This window comes from Rhyacophila brunnea, unplaced genomic scaffold (assembly GCF_057557595.1).
Source record: "Rhyacophila brunnea isolate RB1 unplaced genomic scaffold, BYU_Rbru_1.0 scaffold_266, whole genome shotgun sequence".
NCBI classification, from domain to species: domain Eukaryota; kingdom Metazoa; phylum Arthropoda; class Insecta; order Trichoptera; family Rhyacophilidae; genus Rhyacophila; species Rhyacophila brunnea.
The window spans coordinates 30,274-53,589 of record NW_028232931.1 but is presented as its reverse complement, the minus strand read 5'-3'; the positions used below and the strand labels follow the sequence as shown (position 1 = coordinate 53,589).

Genomic DNA, 23,316 nt, shown 5'->3' with positions numbered 1-23,316 from the left:
TCAGATGTCAGTTTGACAATTGATATTGTCGAGGCGGGTCGATCTGTGTGCACTTTATACTTTTTACTTGATTTATATTATTAAATAATGCAAAGAGCAAGGAATTTTCCTGAATTAGAACGGGTAAGCGAAAAAACTTTTGTAATAATTAATTGCATACATTTATTTTGATTCTTAATTAATACACAAGTATTTTTTTGACGATTTTGTATTTTTCTAAGATTGTAAAAGACATTTAGAAGTAAATTAGTAAGATTATTTAGAATGTCAGTTTCTGTAGCATAACAGTGTTCCGTAACTTAGCGTAAATACTTAATTATGTTACCGAATCAGTGAAATTCATATTTGAAATTTGTCTCCCGTTAAGTAAAAAATACCACGCATAACTAAATTTGTATTTTTCTTTATTTTCAGAGCAGTGCCAATGACGCACTCCAAAGACGGGGAAGAGCGCCGGCCAGAGACGTGGTCCGCGACCAGCCGGATGTGATGGTCAACGACCAGCCCCTCCGTGACCAGCCCCTTGCAGACCAGCCCCTCGCAGATCAGCCCCTCGCAGAGTCGCCATCGCCAGTAAGCAATTTTCTATATATGTTTTCTAATATATTTATGTAGGTTTTTTAACAACAATCCTAATGTTGTTTATTAAGCATTTTCTGTTCCATTTATGGCAGAATTTAATATCTATATTTTGTGACGGTGCCTGTGATTTTTTTTCTGTAAAATGTCATTCAAACTTAAACCGTATTATTGTGGTACTATAATTTTTTCACTGCTAAAAATCTATTTTTCTTTATTTTCAGAACCGTGTGGCGAGTATGATCCATTATTGGGAAGGATTAGGGGCCAGAGGGGTGGTGGAGCTGATGATGCGACACCAACCGGCATCGCCACAGGTGGTTACAAGGGAAGTACTGCCCCCCCCTGAAGAACCACAGCCACGGGTAGTTCTGATGGATAATATAGAGGAACAGCAAGGGGAAGTACAACCCCACCCCGGAGAGCCACAGCCATTGGTGGCGAGGGTAAGCAATTTTTTAAAATTAAATATATATAAGTAGTTTTTTTTTAGAAGTTATACTTCTTTAGGCGCGTTTGGGAAAACAGGTCAGAGTGTATTTTTGGCGTGTGACACGCTGATGTAACACATAATTTATTTTGTTTGTATTATAATTTATATTGCATTCGGGTTGCGTAATGCTTTGAAATATTTATCGTTGTGTTAAGCGGATTCAACTTTGTTTCTGTTATTTTTAATATAATTTATATTTTTATTCGAAAACAAATATTGGTGTGCCGTCTTGAAAGTTAAATCCGAATGAAAATAGTATTGGTGAAAATTATCTATCACACGATAGCCGGGTAATCAAAGATAGTCATCATGTTCGTTTAGAGCAGGGGTTGACAAACTTTTTCGTCAAAGGGACAATTTTTTGAACAAAATTAGTATTGTTTTTTAAACATTTAAAGCCCCATCGCCATATTATTATCGTATGTGTAGTTTGCAATACTTATTTTTTCTACCCCCCCCACTGCTGGACTATGAAATTTGTTATGTAACCAAATTATCATCTTGAGAGTCTATACTACTTATATAATTATTATTTCCTATGTGAATCTTGTAAATAAGGTCACTTGCGATGCATATAATATATAATATATATTAGCAATTGTGTTTGTGCAACTACATATTTTAAAGTTAATTTGTTTTATTATAGTTGGTTTAACACTTTTACCTGGCTTATTATATTCTATGAATACTGTGAAAATGTACTTAAGAATAAGAGGTATTGATTACTTTTTTCTTTTCTTTTGAGCATGTCCGATCCCGATAGGATCATAATTATGGACCTCCACAGAGTGGAGGTTTGTATTAACAGATTTTGTTTTTACGAGAAATTGATGTAAGCCAATTGTAACTTATTTATAAACACTGACTTCAAACACAAATTGAAAAACAATATGTGAATTTGCCAGTCCCAGGATTTGAACCTGGGACCCCACGACATCACATATAAACCGCTCGGCCAATGTAGGTGCATTACTAAGCTATAAAATATAGGTACGCAATTCAATGCAACCCCTGCCGTGTCAATATCTAAAATATTAATTTGAGTATCTCACGATGAATGGATGCCGAAGATGCATCTCGATTTAGTAATTTTATAGTACTTCATACCCTCATTTTGGTTGAGGTGATTTGAGACCAAAAAGCAACCCAAAACCTATTTCTAACACAACCTACTAAAAAACACCCAAAACCTTAAACCAGTCTTTCTCAAAGTGGGCGATAACTCCCCCTTTTGGGCGCAGGAGGCTTTCAGGGGGCAGAAGGCTCAAAGAAAATTAGGGGGTGTTAATGAAATCTAGAAGGACAGAATCAGCTCTTGAAGTATCTCCACGATGATTTTAAGGAATGATTCCAGGACATTTTAAACATGGACATACCAGACCGGGTGTTGGATAATTTTTCAAATGTCACCACAGCAGGATCATTCCAGTTAGAAGAACTTATGGAATTGACGAGGAATTAAAAATTAAATTCAAGAATGGCTACTAAGAATTTTAAGGCTGCTGAAGCGAATCTCTCAACCTAGGTTATGGTCGGTTGTTCAACAATTACCGATAGCATTCCCATCGTCGTATTTATGTGAATGTGAATTTAGTGCTGTAGGAAAGTTGCTAATTAAATTAAAAAGACAAATTGGCTGTAAGTTACTGAACGCGACTTACGGCTGTTTAAAGTGAATTCGAACCTGATATTAACAAACTCGTCGGAATGCACCAGATTCATCCTTCACATTAGATAAGTTTTAAATTCAAAACCTGCTTTTAATATTGATAAAAATACTTCTAAATATGATTATCTCAGAAATAGGATGAGATAAAAATTATATTTGCAATAACTGTTTTTAAGATATGCAACAGATGGTAGTTTAAAAAGGTAAGTTAAAAAATATGGGGGGCACTAGATTTAAAAAAAATCTCAAAGTACTTAATAAGTTTGAGAACCTGTGCCTTAGACTATAGATCATGGGTGGCCAACCTTTTCAGCAGCCGGGCCAGTTTCTAAAAATGAGATTTCCTACCGGGCCGCATAACCGATTTTTTTATTATACCAAACAAAGAAGAAATATATATTAATAAAATAAAACAAAAATTAGAATCAAGCATATTTATTAGATACTTTTTTTAAATAATAAAAATTAAACAAAATAGGTAATATAAAAATAATAAATTTTAGTGATAAGTTTGATTTTGTGTGGCAGAACTAACTGCATCAATATCGATATCAGGGAGGTTGTTCCTACACGCAAACAGTTTTCCAAATGTACATCAGTGATTCGTGTTCTCACTCGGGATTTGATATGCTTCATCCGACTAAAAAGTTGTTCACACGTGTAAGTGTTTCCAAATAGCGAAGTCATTATTATAGCATGTTTTGTAAAATGCAGAATATTTCTCCTTGTCCAAATATGTTTTGTAAAACTCTTCCAAACCAACCTGATGGAATTTCTCCTTTAACTGTTCATCGCAACATATTTCATAATGTTCCATTTGTAAATTTCCCGGCAATAAATTCACGTCTACGGAGAATGGCGTTGCAAATGCAGCAAAAACCACACCGTGCTTTTTAAAATCTTGATCCAATATCGAATCTCAATTTGCGAAATTAGCACATCTAGCGGCAGCATTTAATATTATTTTAATTTTCGCACTGCTCCACGGGCCACGGGTTGGCCACCCATGCTATAGATACATCCCAAAACCTAAAACAACCTACTTATGTTGGGAGTATTATAAAATTTCCCTCGATTTTTCATAATCCTACAAATATTCTGATTTTCGCAATATGTCGACAAAATGACAGATACGAAATATCCGTACCTACCGACGAAAAGAATAATAATATGTAATTGTATGTAATATTATAGTTTTCAGGTTAGATCAGTGTTGCCATATTTTGAAAGTGGAATTATAGTACAGAGCCTCCAAAATTATAGTATTTGGGGATAAAATATAGTACGCGTTGTCATCTGTTGAAAATGAAAATTTTCCTAATTTTTCATAGTCGGCTCGTTTTTATTAGGAGAAATATTTCGCCGCGGGCCGCATGTTCCATATTTTTCATAGTCGGCTTGTTTTTTTTAGGAAAAATATTTCGTCGCGGGCCGCAGGTTCCCAATTTTTCATAGTCGGCTTGTTTTTTTAGGAAAAATATTTCGTCGCGGGCCGCAGGTTCCCAATTTTTCATGGTCGGCTTGTTTTTTTTAGGACCGCAGATTCCCAGATTTTTCATAATCGGCTTGTTTTTTTAGGAAAAATATTTTGCCGCGGGCCGCAGATTTCCAAATTTTCGAAGACTACTCGATTGCGAAATGGCAAATGCAAAATTATAGTACTTTTATATTAAATTATAGTACGATTTTCAAAATTATAGTATTTTGGGCGTACTATACCTATTTTATATCGTACATAGTACGCGGACCAAAATTATAGTACAAATACTATAATTATAGTACGGTTGGCAACACTGGGTTAGATTCTATCTTGACAATAACAACCATAGACTAATATGACAACCATAGACAATATGATAGAAAATATTTGTGAATATTCATAGGTTGTTTATTTATTTTAGGTTCATTTTCAAAACATCGATTTTTCTAAAAAAAAATTAAAACACGTTAAACTTGAAATCCATCCTAATTATATCGGATCTAGTTTAGGTATTCACAATAATAAATAGTTAAATAGTGAGAAGATTTAATAAACACAATTTTAATGATACACATGCAATAACATAATATGTTTTATATTATTATGATACCTAGGTAGGTATATACGACATTAAAAAGATACATAAAGTACCTACGCCCAAAATAATATAATTTTGAATATCGGAAAAAAGATTTTTAAAGATTTCATATCTATAACAAACATTTTCGTACCATAATTAAATTTGGTGCAAAGTATTATGTAAAATAGAATTTGTTCGAAAGAGGTCAAAAGAAAGCACTTGACTAGCCATAAAAAGAATAAAAGTGACCAGTAATAAATTTTACTATTTAGCCATTTAAATAAATTTTGGTGGGTTTGGATTGAATTTGAAAATAGAACACATTATAAATTTTTCTTTCTCTGTTTGATCTGGTGTCCATTGCTGCTATTCTATTGAAAGTGGGTAAAATTGAGATTAATAATAGATTATATTATCAATTTTTGTTTAATTGCAGTTATTTAGTACAATAATTACTATTACTACCAGCATTGCAAATAAAAATGTTGTAAATTTGACAGGATTTCACAGAATACCACTTTAAATATTTACCCACTCATTGATTTTGGAGGGAAATGTTTTGCACAATTATAATGGTTGATATTATACCTAATATTTTATTATCTATGTAGAAATTAGCATTGGGAGGAAAATAGTGGGTCTATTCAGTTTTGCTCTAAGGCTTCCTTCCTACTTAGTTTTAATGTTCAAATAAAGTTTTGATGGCACTAGGTAGTATTGTGAGATAAAATTGCTGCAAAACAACATTTCTTACAACATTGTTAACTCTATAGTTTCGATTTCTCTACCTAGATGTATGTAGAAACGTCATCAATTTATACTGATTCTGATTTGCTGAATTAATTTTATAAAATTACTTAATTTTTCCATTGTTTAATTATTATAATTGTATGACTTTTGCGTATTATCTAAGGTCAATAGTTAAAGTTTGTTGTAATTAGGTATGACTCCTTTAGCATAGTAGACTATGTGCGTGGGCACGATATACGAGAGATGCAGGTTCGATTCCTGCGGGGTGTCTTATTAGAGTCAATGTTGTGCAATTTTTCTGAAAATTTGTTATGTACAGATAGATGTTGTACCAAAATTATCCTATCTATCAGGCCCTAATCATAATTAGAAATGAAAATGAGCACAACTAGAAAACGGTTTTATTTATATCGAAGATCTAAAGCTTAAACCGATATACATAAATAAAAAGAATGTTAAAGTTAAACATATTATAACTTTGAATTATCAAAAAAATCTTCCTACAACGTTCAAATAAACTGCATTTTAATGATAATAATAAAAGTGAAATTTAGCGGCCCCACGATGGCTGAGCGGCTTAAACGTTGGTTTATAATGTCGTGGGTACCAGGCTCGAATCCTGGATCTGGAAAATACACATATTGTTTTTCAATTTGTGTTTGCAGTCAGAGTATGGACCTAATTGGTTGAGCAAATGGTTAACATCCATTTCTCGTAAAAACAAAAAACCGTTAATAAAAACCTCTACTCTGTGGAGGCCATATGATCTTATTAAGTGAAGTAGTAGTAGTAATAAACATTATTTTAATTTTCAATGCAGCTGTGATATAAATAATAAAATTACATAACATTTATTATTTTCAAATTCACAGCACGCCAGATGTTGAGAAGAATATTTGAAGATTTTTGGTGATTAAACGAAGCCTTGGTGGACAAAACATATTGTTTTCATATTGGCAGCGCCCCAGACGTTGAGAAAAAGATTTGATGAGTCAAAGGAAGGCCGTCAAAACCCCCAACCTTGCTGAATATTCAATGAATAAGGTAATAATTTAGAAATATATTGGTTACTCCAGACACGTGCCATGATTTTGTTAAGGCGATGTCTTTACCTACCAGTGGGTCTATTCTATACTTATCAACCGCTAAAGTGATAAAGTGAAAAATATTATCAAACTTAGGGTAGGTTTGTATCAAAATATTAGCACTTATTGTAACAATTACACGAAGTTGGTTTTTATTGTTGCAATAAGTGCTATATTTTAACAGCACCTATCTTGCTGCTGTTAAAATATCGCACTTATTGGAACGATAAAAACCAACTTCGTGTAATTGTTACAATCAATGCTAATATTTTGATACAAACCAACCCTAAGTTTGATACTATTTATCACTTTAGTGTTCGATAAGTATAGAATAGATCCACAGAGGCACCTAGCGGAAAATTACGAAGCTTGTAATTTGACACATTTTTTTGATAATACACAATTTCAACTATATTAATTATTGATAAATAAATATCCGAAAACATTAAAAAGAAAAATATTTTTTATTTTAAGTCAAAGTTAAACTTACAATTCGTGGGTGGGGATGTGTCAGATAAGTCACAAATTGTCATTTTGAGATACTTATAGCAAAAACAAAGTTCAAAAAATTCCCCACATAATTATAGTTATGTTTTTTTATGAGTAACAAATCAAAGTACATGTAATTGGCTTTCAATTATATTTCTTAGAAGTATTCTAACTATTTTGTTTCATTAAAACTTAATTGGTTAAAAAAAAGGGAATTGACTTATCTGGATTTGCACAAAAAATGATTGTTGCTCCTAAAGTAATACCACCGCACATCCTGTATCTGTCGCAAACATCTGTTTTCGAAGCTCATTATACGGTTGCTCTGAGCCTTCGTAAGGTGCCATGATTCGCTACCGTAAAGCAGCACCGTCAAAATGCAAGCGTCAAATAGGCGGCATTTGGTTTTGACCGAGTACAATCGTGAGTCCCAGACATTCCGCATCGAGTTGAATATTGCTCCAGCCATTCCCATTCGGATAGCGAGCTCTTTCTGCAAAATGCTATCTCCACTGATGTGTACCCCCAGGTACTTGAAGCTGTCGACGCTCTCGATGTTTTGTCCGTCGCTAATCAGAGGGAAATCAGGACAGGTGCTATTACAAAAAACGTTGATTTTCAAAAAAACGCGAGATGAGTAGTTATGCGACCTGTCGATTGTCTCTTGAATGCCTCGATTGAGTTGTCGACTAGGACAGCGTCATCGGCGTATTCCAAGTCGCATAGCTTCACCTTGGGGGTAACAGGTATGCCTCGGTCGGGTGGTATTGACTACCGTAGAATAAAGTCAAAGAGGATGATGAAAAGAAATAGTGCAAGGACACAACCCTGTCTGACTCCGGTCGTGACCCCGAACCATTCCTTGACAGTGTCTCCAATTCTGACACAGCATTCGCTATTCTCGTGCAGGCTTTTGATTATGGCAATGATCTTGGGAGGGATCTCGTATGCTCCCAGTATCATCCAGAGGGAAGGGCGGTGCGGACTGTCGAAAGCCTTCTCATAATCCACAAAACAGCAAGCTATCGGACTGTTCAGCTCATGGCTCTGCTGGAGAAGACATCGAAGGTTGTGGATTTGGTCTGCACACACTCGACCAGGTAGAAACCCGGCCTGGTTTTTCCTGAGGACGTGCATTATTGGGTCCCTTATCCTCATCAAGAGGATGTTTGCCAAAATCTTTCCCGGAACACTGAGTAGCGTAATGTCTCGGTAATTGTCGCAGCTAAGAGGGTCACCTTTTTTATGTAGTGTGATGATTTCATCGTTCACCCAGTCCCTTGGACAGGGCTCTTCTTCCCACACCTTTGTCATCAGATGAAACATAGGGTGCAGGATTGCGCTCAGGCTGTACTTGAGGAATTTAGGATGAATCCTGTCTCCCCCCGGTGCCTTTCCGTTCTTGAGCCTTTTCACAGCCGATTATATCTCGGTGTGTCGGTCGCTCGAGGAATGTCCAAAAGTAAAGCTAAAGAAGAGAAAAGATATGTCGAAGGGATCCAAAGGGGGTGGGCGGTTCAGCACTCTGCAGAAATGATTCTTCCAAATCTTCTTGACGCATTCTACGTCAGAGTCTATTGCTCCACTGGGGCCACGAAAGGCTCCGCGAGTCGGTGGTCGCCTGCCGCAGACTTCACGGGTGATTCAGTAGAGTTTACTGGTGTCATCTGGTTGCTGCCTCCTCTGCCGCTTCAATTTCCCGGTTCATAAAATTGCGCTTGTTCAACCGCACGAATCGTTTGACTACCCTGTCTTGGGTCTGGTAGTCAGTCCGGCAGTCCTAGATTCGGTCCGGGTCTGTCTCCTCATCTATCACGCTGTGTCTTGGGGATGGTGGAGACTGCCGCGTGGAGAGAATCGTAGAAGGCATCCTTTGTCTGCGCGTCGGCATTCTCAGTTCAGGCGTAGCACTTAAAGATGGTCAAGGAGCTTCCAGGCGTCTTGAAGGAGGCACGTATCAGTCTCTCCGAGATTGGTTCCCATTTCATTATGGTGCCGGTCACTCGCCCTTCGCCCCCTGCTGTTAGCTACAGCTTATGCTGCATTGCCCGGAGGTCACCGCAGGGAGGCCAGCAGATGGGACAACTTTTGCTATGAACACATCTACTGGCGTCAATGTGTCCACTTGTGGCCGACCAGCCGTTGACCACTATTTCCGTTCAATTAAACTTTACAATCCATATTACATTAATAATAATAAATTACTGTTTAATTATGAGTCAATAATTTTGTATATTGGATACCAAAATAAAAATACTGCATCATCAGTTTGTAACAAATAATATACTATACCGTATTGTGTTCTTAAAATTTTATAATGCACGTAGATATTCACACTGTCAGCATTTTTTTGTACTGAAATGTGAATTTAGATCAGTTATTTTTGTGTGTTATAGTGGATAACAACAAAATGATGGAAAATAAATTCAGTTTTTGTGACATATTCTTAAGTTTCTTACTCTTAGTGTTCAGAAAGATGTATTATTTTATCTGGGAAAGGGACACAGGTCGAACCAAGTCAAGGTATTAACCAAGGTGACAGGGGATGTCTCCGTACGCTATTTTAATAATATGGCAAATGAAGCATTTATATGATTAAGAAATAATAGTAAATATATTGAAAAAGGGGATACTGATCATCAGTGGCGGCTCTTCTACTTTCTATGTGGTGGGGTTTAGCCATTAATTATTAAATATACATACCTACCTACTCATAATAATATGATTTTATTAATGAGGAAATAATAATTATTATAGACTAACCATTACCAGTTTTGAATAACGACATACAGCGAGCGTTTTTACTCACCTAGGGGTTATTTTATCCACTTCCCAGAATGCGTATACTAACGCTAATGCATTCACATGCTTTGTAGAACGAGATTTGTAGGTACCGCGGCGAAGTGACCCCGGTCTGCGTAAAATACACGTCAGAGATTTCTTAATTTGTACATAGGTGTCACGATGAAATAGGGCATAGTTATTTAATTTAATTAATTACTTTGATACCACATAATCATCATTATGTTATTACACAATTTACAATCATTGCTTTATTTATTTGTATAATAATAATAATAAATATCTCTATAAAATTGGGCCGGTTTAGTTGGATAAAATAAATTGAATAGTTCATTTAAACATATAATTAACTAGGTATATTATGACAATGATAAATATATCGGACGTGTATTTTTGACATGATAATGATTTGGGGATGGTCCCTACGAATCCTTAGGGTAGAGCCGCCCCTGCTGATCATTATTCTTTTTATTATTTTAAATTTCGTTTTACAACTTCTTGCCTAACCTATTTCAATAGTTTGTTTAACGGAGTGTGTATTTTACAACTTACAGGTCGTCCGACTTAATTCTCACATTAAGTCAAGCAAGTGTAACTTGCCAATTCTTTCCTTTCTGGCATTTGAGAAGTTCAAACTCATCAGAAAAGATGAATGTCGGATTGGAAAATCTCGGAAATACATGTTACATGAACAGCGTGCTACAGGCACTACATTTAACCAAAGAGTGAGTACCTACTGACACTAAATTGATTGATGTATCAAAAATGTTTGAAGCTTTGATACATTTTTAGAATTAGTTCACCAGGTTTCTTTAACCTAAATTTATAACTGATATTTTCAGAAACTTTTTTTTTTATTCAGTAAATAATTCACAAGATTAGTTAATTAGTTAACATTCTTCATTAAAAACAACTCAGAAATATACATATTACAAAAAATACGATGCTGGACAAAACTTGAACCTGCATAGATCGAATTCCAGCCAATGTGCTTTAGTAATAATTAAGCCACCTTTCTCCTACCTAATTACAATGAAATTAACTAGTAGTCATACTGCTGAAGCGCTTTACATTGACGTCTGACTTGTGGTTTGAGTCAAGGTACCAATAATACTTTGATTACTTGGCAGTGTCAGGAATCTCCAAATCTAAGTCTTAACATACATGGACTTGCTAATAGTAGTTTAATAATGAGTGAATCACAAGATTTGAGAATTTGACATTCTTTATTGAAGACACCTGATGCATCAATACTTCAAAAACAAGTGTTGCAAGACTGAAATTTTGAGACATTTCTGACGCTGGCTAGTTATTAAGCTAAGTACCTATTATTGGTATCTTGATTCAAACCACAAAAGTCAGTTGCCATGTCTTTTTCTAATATGTATATTTGTGAGGTGTTTCAAATTAGAATCAGAGGTGCACTTAACTAAAGTTACAAGTATCGGCACACAAACAATATTGACAAGGCAGTATGTATGTTCATAAATATAATAATATCATTTTTATAACTTGCCAGAACATCAGAATAATAAATTCATAATAGCCATTGTTAATGTAATGTAGATTTCTGATACCCGCCATTGACTTGCGGATTTGCATTATTAAAGTCTGACGAGTCCCACTTTGCACATCACTAGTTACCCCAATGATTTCATTAAATTAATGCGATAAAAAGTTTGCCACTATTTTAAATTATTGCGCGTGTTTTTAAACCTTGTAACTGTGTGTCAATCAATGTATTGTATAGTAAATAAATAAATATTGTTATAGTTACTGTAGTGTAGTGGCGAGGGATAGAGACAGGCTCTTAAGATTGGCATAAACAGTGCATAGTAAACTATGCACTATTTTTGTCGACTCGCCCTTGGCATATCTAAATTATTATCGTTTGGTTAGACAGGTTTAATTGAATTTTAAAAACTAACCAGCACCATATGCAAATTATATTCTTAGTTCAATGAAAACAAATACGTGTGACTGACAAAGTATAGTGTGAACTATTTATGTCAAATCTTAACAGCCTACCTCCACCCCTCGCCACTGCTGTTATGTGATTTTATGGTGCTCAGCATAGCTTCCGATTTGTTCGAAGTACAGCTTAGAACAGCGATGGCGAACCATTTTCTGCTGGTGGACCCTGCGGTTCTATTTTAGCAGACATGTTTACCGTTATGAAATTGTATACTTAAAAATTTTGTGGTCACTATTCATGGGTGCACGTGCCGGTGTTAAATTTAGTGTTAACAGTACACACAACTATTAAACATTTACCACTCTGGAATAATATTAAGACGGGATATGATCATAAATCAAGACTGGGCCCATTGTTGCTAATTTCTTCTGCGCGCATATGCGAGACCATGCTAGGACTAGCGAAACTAATGAAAAAGCAGCATGCGCCGATTTGACATTTGCTATTCTACCTGTACTTTGTTTCGAGTGAAATTTGTTACATGTGACAACAGATGTGTTTTTTCTACCAAAAATGTCACACCAATACTAAAATAGTGTAAAACTATTAGTGGCCAAGTTGAGTAAATTAACATCAAAAGACCTACACAATTTCTTGTAAACTCTGCATACCTAGGTACTTGTTTTTAACATTAGGTAGGTGTATCTATATATTATAATGAGGTCTCATTTTAAAATTAATCTTTATTACCTACTAATAACTATATGAAAATATTGATAGGTAGGTAAGTAGGTTTTATTGAAGTTAAGATTTTGTGATATTATCGTATTATTTTGTTTAATTATGTAAAAACAATTTAACTGTGTAGAAATAAATATCATTTTAATTTGATTATGCATTTAATCAAAACTTTATTAATTGTATTTAATATCTTTCTTCAATTATTTTATTGTATTTTCTACTTACGTAAATTATTGGCAGGCGGGATAATTTTTTTTGTTTTCATATTTTTGTTACGCCAAAGAAGTATAACTTCTAACGCGCATACATAAGTAGGTACACACACCGATTTTAATAAATTAGAAAAATAGTGATCTTTCATGTACCTTTTGTTAAAAAAATATTTTTCAAATGCTTGTATGAAAAATATTCATTACACTCGCCAGCCATCATCATGTGTTTTCACAGCAATATGCTAGGTATCTCTGTTGCTACCTACCAATTTAATGCGTTTTGATAGGCCAGTGGCAACTATATAATATATAGCCGAAAAGCATGACTGGTCGCTATCAGTTTACCAATATATATTTATCAATAATATATAATTTATCAAGTCTTTTGTATGTCTATTAAGTTGCATGGATAAAATTTGTATGTGCCATTTAAAACATATTTAGTGCTAACACCGCGACTGGCGCGTTTGGAGCAGTTGGCCATTAGATGTAATTAACGTGTTATTTAAATGTGGTAATTAAAAGGTCAGCAGTGATTGTGTTAACGTGGATGCATACAGTAAACGAGGTATGAGATATACAACAACAGAAATGAACTGTCATACACGCATGCTTGCCATAGTTTATAGATTGCGTTGCAAACTGTAAGAGCAATATGCCAGCTGGCAATATCTTGTGGTCTGCAATGAGTGCAATGTGACATTTAAAAACAACGGAATGGAGGTTGTGTATCACCTATTCAATTTAACCTATTTCCACTCTTTTTGACTGCTAAATTTAGTCAAAATTCTTTAATACTCTTATTTGCTTATAAATTGATGAATAATATTCTTTTATTTAAAGAACTGTGCAATATTTTTGGTAATGACAACAGTATTTATATTGTCATTGTTTGTTATATATTAAACTTTAAAGTGTTACTTATTTCATTTAAATATAATGGATTAAATTAAAAATAGTGTTTTGAATTTAATAAAGTAAAAGCGTATTAATTGACATTACTTTGCTGTCATTAATAGTTAATAGATATATGATGGAATAGTTAATAGATACTTGAAGACTTATTCAGGAAACTTGACTGGAATGACAAAGGGACCCATAAATGGGGAATACCTGAGTCATCTGCGCTTTGCCGATGACATAGTAATTTTCTCACAAGACTCAGAAGACCTCCAAAGCAGAATGCAGGAACTCGCTGAAGTAAGCAACAAAGTAGGTTTGAAAATAAATGTAACAAAGACGAAAGTCATGTTCAAGTGCTTTGCTGGCCAAAAAGAGATCCTCATCAATGGCACTCAGCTCGAACAGGTGAAAAGCTACATCTATCTGGGACAACAAGTGTCTATAGATGGATGTATATTTGATGAAATTGTTCGCGGAGTAAAGCTTGGCTGGAGTACTTTGCCCGCCTGAATAATGTCTTCAAAAGTGACCTTCCACTGTGCCTAAAGCGCAAAGTGTTCAACCACCAGTGTGTGCTTCCTGTGATCACATATGCGTGTGAAACATGGACCCTAAGTAAAAGAGAGATCCAGAAACTTAGAGTAGCACGACGTGGTATGGAGAGGTGCATGCTGGGCATATCGCGAAAGGATGAAAGGAAAAGATGATGATGATGATGATGATGAGATATATGATTTGGTTTACAAATAAGTTCTTGTATTGCTATTGGTTTCCGCACCGTTTGTGTTTATGATTCTTATTAATTTTGATATCCAGGTTTAGCAATTTGGTGATTATGAAGGACGATGAAGATTTGTTTGAGATATTGGGTGAATTATTTGTTTGCCTGCAATATTCGCCATATGAACAGATAAATGTAAAGCAATTCTACACACTTGCCATGCCCCCTTGGTTCATCTGGGGCCATCAACAGGACAGCTCTGAGTTTCTCAGGTACATTTATTTCATTATTTTTTAGACCCTTTTTTTGGTCAATTACCACAAATCGATAATCATTGCCCAATATATTATTATTATAATGTAAATCAAATTGATTTTTTTTCATAAAAGTTTTCATATTCTATTGAAAGTTATCTGAGTTATAGTTATAATATTCTTAATTCAAATTTACAAATTACAAATTCAAGACATTCACAACATGATGCTTAAAAACAGAAATATATGCAGTATTAGAAAAACAGTAAGTAGGTATAAAGAGTAAATAGGTACAAAAACTATAAAGTAGATACATGGAAGTACACTGAATAAGCCAGTGGCAGGTTAATTCTGCACCTTGGGAGAACAAACAACTGATTGATGCTCCCGATTTCTAAAATAGTTGTCAGAGACATACAGGACAATATTACTAAGAATAACAAATAGCAGGGTTCTCATTTACACCATGTACAAGTCTGAAAAAAAACATGGCCAAATATAGATATCTTTTAGTGTTTAAACTACAGTATGTAAGCATACCTAAGAGAAAGCTAGTTGGATAAAGCCACAGATAGTATCCATATAGCCTTAAAAAAAGTCTCAAAAAATTCTTTAGAATTCAGTCCACCGTGAGGTTGTATTTTAACTGATGCAGCGTCCAAACAATCGACCTGCAAAGGATTTTTAAAGATGATATCTATCCCAGAAATCATTCTCTCTATAAGGCTGGTATTAGACTATCAAAGATATTTTATCAAATATTTTTATAGCGTTTCTGTATCATGAGAGATATATTACACTGCTCAAAAATATTTTATAAAGTTACAAGTATAAGTAACAAATCTATGTTAGCTTGCTATGTATGTTTCCACGGTAACCGCACAAAACAGCCAGGGGAAAAATGAAACATTAATTTTTGTAGAATCTATTTAGGTTAGGTCATTATTTCATTGTACCTAGTCACCCAATCATTTTGAACATATGAATACGTGTATTAAATAAGGCTCTAAGTACCAAAAAGTAGTATTGCCTGTAGTTACAAAATACCAAGTCATTGCAGTAAAATTTCATGAAGCAGACCTTTTGAAAAATGTAGTTTTACAGTGTGAAGCAATCACGGCAGCTTCAATAATTTTAGGTATTAAGAACTCGCAAGTGTCAACACACCATCGTCAGCTATTTTATATTGAATGCCATTGACCACTGCAGTGGTACTTACACCATTATAAATAAAACACGCCAACGGACTGACAACGTCGACAGGTTTAATTATTTTGCTGTATTTTTTTGACTTGCTTGAGGCACTTAGACTATAGTTGAAGTTATTGGCATTGGTATGTAGAACATTTTTCTATAAAAATGTCAGTTTTTATGTTTTTGGTACTTATCGCCTTAATTAATACACGTATTCATATTATATTGATTAAGATGAGATAACCTAAGCTTGCCGGCAACACCGAGTTCCGGCAAGTCCCGTTTATTTGAGGCTTTCTAGTGATTAGGAATGCAGAAATTAGGTATATAATTTGATTTATTATGGCGTATTGAAAATCTGTGCTATTAAAAATCTATCAACATAATAGAGATAGGACAATTTCAATATTAAATTTATATTTTTCCTGAAAGGTCATAGTTATATATTTCGTTGTTCTGTTTTGTCATGTTCTGTTGTCATGTTCTGTTTTATCATGTTCTGTTCTGTTATGGAACCGTTTCCACTCTTTTATTTCCATTTTTGTAATTTATTAAAAAAATCTATTTCATATTTTTCATGTTCTACGATCAACAATTGTTGTTGGTTAATTTTTTTGCCATATTCCATTTTGGAACGACCTGTTACAACAATGGCCCAGTGTTGCCATACTGAAATTTAATATTGTATTGGATTAAACGTCACATTTATGTGATTTTTTAGAAGATTCTTATAAGAATAGAACGCTTCGAAGGCCACTAATCTATTTTACATCAAGCAAAATTGTAGATTTTCGTAATTTTTGTTTTCAATCTGCTTAATTTTACAGGCAACACTGCAAACACTCTTTACCACTAATCTTTCATAAAAAGTATTGTCATGCTGTCACATTTTATGAAATATTCTTCCTAAAAGATATTTGATAATTAAATATCAGCCTAATTAGGAAATATTTTTTGTTTTAAAATGAATTGTATATATATATTACAAACTAATAAGATGTCTCCCAATGTTGTGGACATCTTTTCTTATAACCTAAGGCCATCCGCTCACGCAAAAACTAAAATCCGACAAACTGGTTGCTGATGGAACTAATAAACTGGCCAGTGACTGATGCTTCGCACACAGCACTACTGAAACCTAAAAATCTCATAACCTCAAGCTGTCAAACCCATTGTCTTTCCTACTTCATTCTAAGCTTTTTCCGTAATATCTTTACGGGAATATTCTGGCAGCCTGTAATTATACAGGCAGGAGTATTTCTCAGCATCTGCCACATATTTTAAATTAAAAATCGGTTCGCCCATTTAACTTTTGACGTATTGACTTGTTATTGCTTGTTTAGTTCAGTTCTACCAATGTTGGCAAGCAAATATGATTTTTGATCGAATCTACTGATATTGGCCATATTACCACTGTTTTATGGGTGACTGGAAACTGAGAGACCGGGAGACTAGCATGTCGCGTCTCTTCGGTTTCGGACGTTTTGAAACTGAGAGATTCCAGTCTTGCCGTCTGTGAGTTGCCATTGAAATACATTAGCTAGATACTGGAGTTTCAGTCTCATCTTTTTTGAGTATTCGAGCGGAGCGGATGGCCTTACCATCTTCATAACTAAACATAAACTGGAATATAATATAGATTAACTTTAGAACATCAACCTATGTTTCTGAGACAATAAAAAAGATTATATAATTTTTTCCAGTTATCTTCTCCACCAACTCCACGATCGAGAGACTGCCACCTTAGCCTTGCACCCTGACAAATACCAAGGAGAGTCAAATAAGACATCGCAGGCTGACATCGTAACACCTTCAGAAGCTGGGTGTTCTTATTCTTTGCAAGAGTCATCAGTCGGTAAATACAGCTATATAATTTTATAGATAAACAAATATTTTTTGACTATTACCTTCTATCGCTTGGATAGGCAAGGTTTAATTGAATTTTAAAAATTAACAAATACTATCCACACATTGTAGGCTAATATTAACTAAAGTTGACAGCCTACCTCCACCCTTCGCCACTGGTATTGGAATAATATAATATATATTTGAAAGGAATAACATGATTAGATTTACTGACCATAGAATAGAAACTTAAGGAAGAAAATCCCTGTCAGAAAAATCTGCTCGAGCCGACCTTCAAGGCTCTCAAGAACGCTGGGCTAATCACCTTACTTTCTTAAAATCCGAAAATTAACTCACCACAGCTGCCTAGGATAATAATTATCTCGTAATCGAGCATGAGCATTAGCACAAGCAATGGGAGATAGCATTTCTCAAAAACATCTCGCAATCCGAAAGAAAGTGGCCACACCAACCTTTAAGGCAATACCTCAGTTGAGGCATGGTCTAAAAAGATTGAGGCTAGACGATGCGCGGATTGTGGTTCGCGGGTGCAAATGAGGCATGCCGAACGAAATATATTTTGTCATATAAATCCAACATGCGTCCATTTAATGTTCTGTTTATTCTTCTATTAGTAACAATAATAATATATTCATTTTTCTTTTTCAAGAAAATGGGTAACGTTTTTAGTCATCTTAACACCATTTAAGAATTAATACCCCCGTCGCCATCACAAAACAAATTGACGTATTGACACCTCGACGTTCGCTCTCCGAATGCCAGCGAGTCCAAACTTTCGTCGCGCCTATAGTTGAAAATTATTTGCCGTTTCACTGATGTATCGTCTTAACACAGTGCAGATCATATTATGCTAAATGTTTCATTATTGAACCAGTATTCTTCCGAATTTTAAATTATTCAAAACAAATGCCTGAGATTGGCATTCTGTCTTCAAAGACAGGCGAATAAGTTTGCATTTTTTGTATGGCCGGCACTGTATGCCTGGCCATATCCGCGAACATGTTTGCTTTGGCACAGAACCAAACAAATAATTTTTTTTTAATTTCAGTCATGTCAATTTCAAATTAACGATTTAAAGTTTCATTATATCTTCCAGAAATGCCAATAATTTATTTATTTTTCACACGGTATTTATTATGCTTAAAATTGATTGCAGCTTGCAACAAACGACTGGAGGAAGCGGGTGACGATAACCAATCTGTGAAACGGTGGCAGCCAACCACCCCTGACCTATATTTCAATACTATAGTGGAGTATATCTTTGGCGGTGTGATGGCATCATCTATTATGTGCACTATCTGCAAAACTCAAAGTGTCAAAAACGATACTTTCCGTGATATTCACTTAAGCTTCCCGGATGATGAAATGTGCCAACATTTACCTGGAGGTGCCGCTTGCAGTTCTTTGCAAGAACTTATTGATTACTACTTTAAAGTTGAAGTTTTGTCTAGCCAAAATCAGTACTCGTGTCATACGTGTAATTGTCTCCAAGATGCTGAGCGCTCTATGAATTTAATAAGGGCCCCAAAAAATCTGATTCTTGTGCTAAAATATTTTACATATAACCCGGAAACACAAATTCGGTCGAAATTAAATCACAAAGTATTTGTCAACAGAACGGTTATTCTTAACGAAAATGGTCAAACCGTTTATTACAAATTGTACGCGACCATCATACATAGTGGAAAGACTCCAGATTCGGGCCATTATTTCACCATTGGCGAAGATAGTGACCTTTGGTATACGTATAATGATGGATCTGTTATCCAAATATCTGTTGAAACTCTAAAAACGATGGAGGCATTCAACTCGCCATACATTATTTTTTATAAACGCGTCAATAACAATCCCGCTGAAAATATTGAGGATAATCAGCTCACTGAGCCTCTAAACATTATCTACAATTTTGAAGAGGATCATATAGCCTACTGCCGACTACCAAAGTTTTATACTGATTTGATTAATTCAGAATACAGAACATTCTCTGGAAAAAGACAGTGAGGATGATGTCTCAATGAGCAAAGTATGTATTTTAAAATGGTCACTGAAGCACTCAATCGAAATTAATTGGTTTTTTGAGAAAACTATGCTTACAGGAAAATTATTTTAAAATACTATTTTATGCTCTACTTTCATTGGCACTATCTAAATTTTTTTGATTAATTGAATGAGTACTTTCTGTTAATAAGCAGATTAAGACTTGTCAAGAAAACACCAAATTCAAATTTCTCCTCACTGATTTTACGCATTTGGATGAACAAATTTTAAATGTATTATTTTCCCCAATTACTGTTGTATGAAAATAACAAAAATTTCATAATGACACTAATAATAACTACGAATTGCAGTAAATTAGGATTTTTCTGCAAGCACTAGGTTGCAGAAAAATGAACATGACTGACAAAAATATTTGTTTTGTCAACTTAAGTGGTAGCTTCAATAGCATTATAACCAACCACTGACTCATTGAATGTATATATGTCACAGCTAACATGAAATAAATGAGTCATGTAGGTTTATTACTGTCATATAAAAATGGGAAGATTGAAGATTCCCGTGAGTTTTATTTATTGTATTTTATTTGTGACACATTAAAACTAGCGGTCATGCTATATCTCTAAAAATGGTATTGTTTTGTTTTGGGCAAATTATTAATTGTATATATTTTACTCCGAATGTGTGAATCGGCAAAATTTTGCCTATTTCATGAAAAATGCAGGCCCGTTGCTTTGTTCTTGAATTAGGTAAAATATCTGCTGAGAGTGTGAATTCGGCAGTAATTTTTCTGCTTAGTTCATGCATTGGGCAAATTAGATAGTAGCGCTACGGTGATGTTTTTTGCAACTAAGCCAAATGTGTCAAATGCTCATGCATTGGTCAAAATAGATGGTCGCGCTCCCGTGGTGTTTTTTGCAACTAATCAAACTAACCAAATGTGTCAAACGCCATTGATTATATAAAAATATACCAATCAATAAACTACAATGACGTTCATATCCATTTACTATGCCCAAAAAAAATCAAGAACTATATGATAACGGAAGAATTTTATTAAAAGGAATTTTCGCGATTTGATTCGTACTTGGGTCTCAGGCAATGGTCGATTGTTTGTTTGTGTTAGTATGATTTATAGTTTGCTGACACTTGTTAGCTAACCTTAAAATGAACATTCAGTTGAATTCAGAATTAAAAAACCTAACCTAACCTAATAATAATAATATTATGTCCAATTATAACTAATAAAACCATCCGTATTAAATTTACTTTTTCTACTGTCATGCTGATAGTTTAAGAATTCCATACCCTGCCAAATTCACGCACTCGGCAGATAAATTGCCTAATTCATGAATAATGCAAGCCTGTTGTCTTATTCATGAATTAGGCAAAATATTGCCCATTTCGTGTAATACGCAATTTCACACATTCGGTGTAACATATACATTACAGAAATTGACCTAGGTCACTTGTAGGTCAGTATAATAAATTATTAAGAGATTTGAAAAATATCATATTTAGTGAACTGTTTTATTTTTAACTTGAACTTATTTTTAAGTTATTTCTATATATGGTTAAAAATAATAATCGATATACTTTTGATTTGTTAAAATTACATATGGTTACACTTATTTATTTATGTAAAAGTAAAAATAATAAGGTATGTAAGATTAGGTACTGCAAAGTATTATTATTTTGTCACACAAAGAGTTACTGCATTGATTCAATAGATTTACAGGGAAATGCTCCTGAAATTAATTGTGATGATTATTATTATTGTATCTAACTATGTTATTTAGATATTTTAAGACATTATTTGTAATAATTGAAATATTGATCATGCTTTGAAGGAAGATCAAATTGCAATTCTTTATTTTATGTTTTTTTTTTTACCTTTGTGGCACAATTTTCATTTTACTATTAAAAAAAAAGTTGACTGACAATGTCAGGTCTATGCTCGCCACACTCTCATTTCATGAATCTGTAATATTTTTGTGAAGGCACATTGTGTTATGCCTTTCTGTGAAAATTTATGTTGCGCATAATATTGTTTTTTTCATTTAACCACAAATAAAACGTGTATATAGAAAACTGCTGTTTTCTAGAAATGACAATAATAATCGAGGGTATACTTGCAGAACGCATTAAGTGAGTTTTTGCTGTTTTTCTGTTTTAAATGCCAAAATTCTTAGAATTTTACGCTCTACGTTCTGTTAAAACGCACTTAGTCATAGGATATACTGGTAAGAAAATAGAAACTGCATTAAGTCATATTGTTATTTTTTTATACTGACAGAAAGCATTATATGACCTATAATGCGTTATGTGTGTACAAAATACAGGACTTGTAACATGGCATATGCATTAAGTGTGACATAATGCATTCTGTCAGTACAAATTTTGTCAATAGATGTCACCATAGGGCATAGGCCATACCTTTGCAATTTTAATTCATCTGTCTTTAGTGATTAGTGAAACAATACATTGAACCATTTGAAGATTTTATTAGAATGGCCTCGTCTCAAAGAGCAAAACATAATATATTAAAGATGTGTTGGAGTTGTTCTTATGATCGTAAAAAAGATTACATTCTAAAAAATGTTGAGATTGAAATTCCCGTTGATAGAAAACCAAGGAATGAAAAAAGAAAATCCAGACAAAACTAAAGAGTTATTTCTTTTTCAAGAGTGGACAAAAAGTCAGAGTCTGAAATTTTTTTTAGAGTACTTTACACATTTCGAATAGATCAGTAATTCACGCATTTAAAGGACAAGAAGACGTGGGAGTACAGTTTACGTTACACGATCGTAGAGGTAAACATCCCCCTATTCACAAAACAAGCAATGAGAATTTAATCCATATAAAGTCTCACATAGAATCCTTCCCGTTTATGGAGAGTCACTACACGAGAAAGGACATATATATAAGGTAATATTTAGACAGTAAATTAACAATTTGCAAAATGTATAGCCTGTGTAAAGACTATTGCACCGAAAAAGGCGTATCACCATTGACACAGATAACCTATCATAGAGTGTTCTGCAAAAATTATAATTTATCGTTTTTCAAACCAAAAAAGGACCAGTGCACATTTTGTAATAAATACAAAGTAAGTTGCCCCGAAGACAACATCATAATGGAAGAGGATTTTCAGAGTCAAACTTTCAGTCAAACAGAATTTGAAAAGGAAAAATGAATGTCATTCTGAAAAAGAAAAAGATAAGGATATGTCCAATAATGATTCCTTATTCATGACTGTAACATACGATCTTCAGAGTGTATTACATATACCATCCACAGAGGTTTCACTGCTCTATTATAAAAGAAAATTAAATATGTTTAACTTAACTATTTACGAAGGTCCAAAGCCGAATAAAGGATTTTGTTTGGCTTGGACCGAAATAAATGGAAAGCGAGGGAGTTGCGAAATAGGAAGTTGTCTCATGTGGTATCTCAAGAAGCTTCCATCGAGTGTAACTGAAATATCTTTCTTCTCCGATACATGTGGAGGCTATAATAGAAATTTGCAAGTATCTGCTCTTTTCTTGAATCTATGGAATGCAATTCTATGCATAGTGCCATAGAAAA

General features: G+C 34.2%; 2 protein-coding genes across 2 annotated transcripts; both read left to right on the top strand.

Moving 5' to 3' along the window:
• The first annotated feature begins 9 nt into the window (after window positions 1–9).
• LOC147068713 (uncharacterized) lies at window positions 10–6,522 on the top strand. Its single transcript, XM_085951874.1, has 4 exons — window positions 10–123; window positions 415–573; window positions 804–1,025; window positions 6,424–6,522. Exons 1-4 carry the CDS (start codon window positions 88–90, stop codon window positions 6,436–6,438), a joined length of 432 nt encoding a protein of 143 aa, XP_085808000.1. The 5' UTR covers window positions 10–87; the 3' UTR covers window positions 6,439–6,522.
• On the top strand, window positions 6,484–21,816 carry LOC147068712 (ubiquitin carboxyl-terminal hydrolase 46-like). The gene is made up of 5 exons (XM_085951869.1): window positions 6,484–6,595; window positions 10,482–10,652; window positions 14,515–14,691; window positions 17,571–17,722; window positions 18,890–21,816. Exons 2-5 carry the CDS (start codon window positions 10,576–10,578, stop codon window positions 19,732–19,734), a joined length of 1,251 nt encoding a protein of 416 aa, XP_085807995.1. The 5' UTR covers window positions 6,484–6,595; window positions 10,482–10,575; the 3' UTR covers window positions 19,735–21,816.
• Window positions 21,817–23,316: the final 1,500 nt, after the last annotated feature.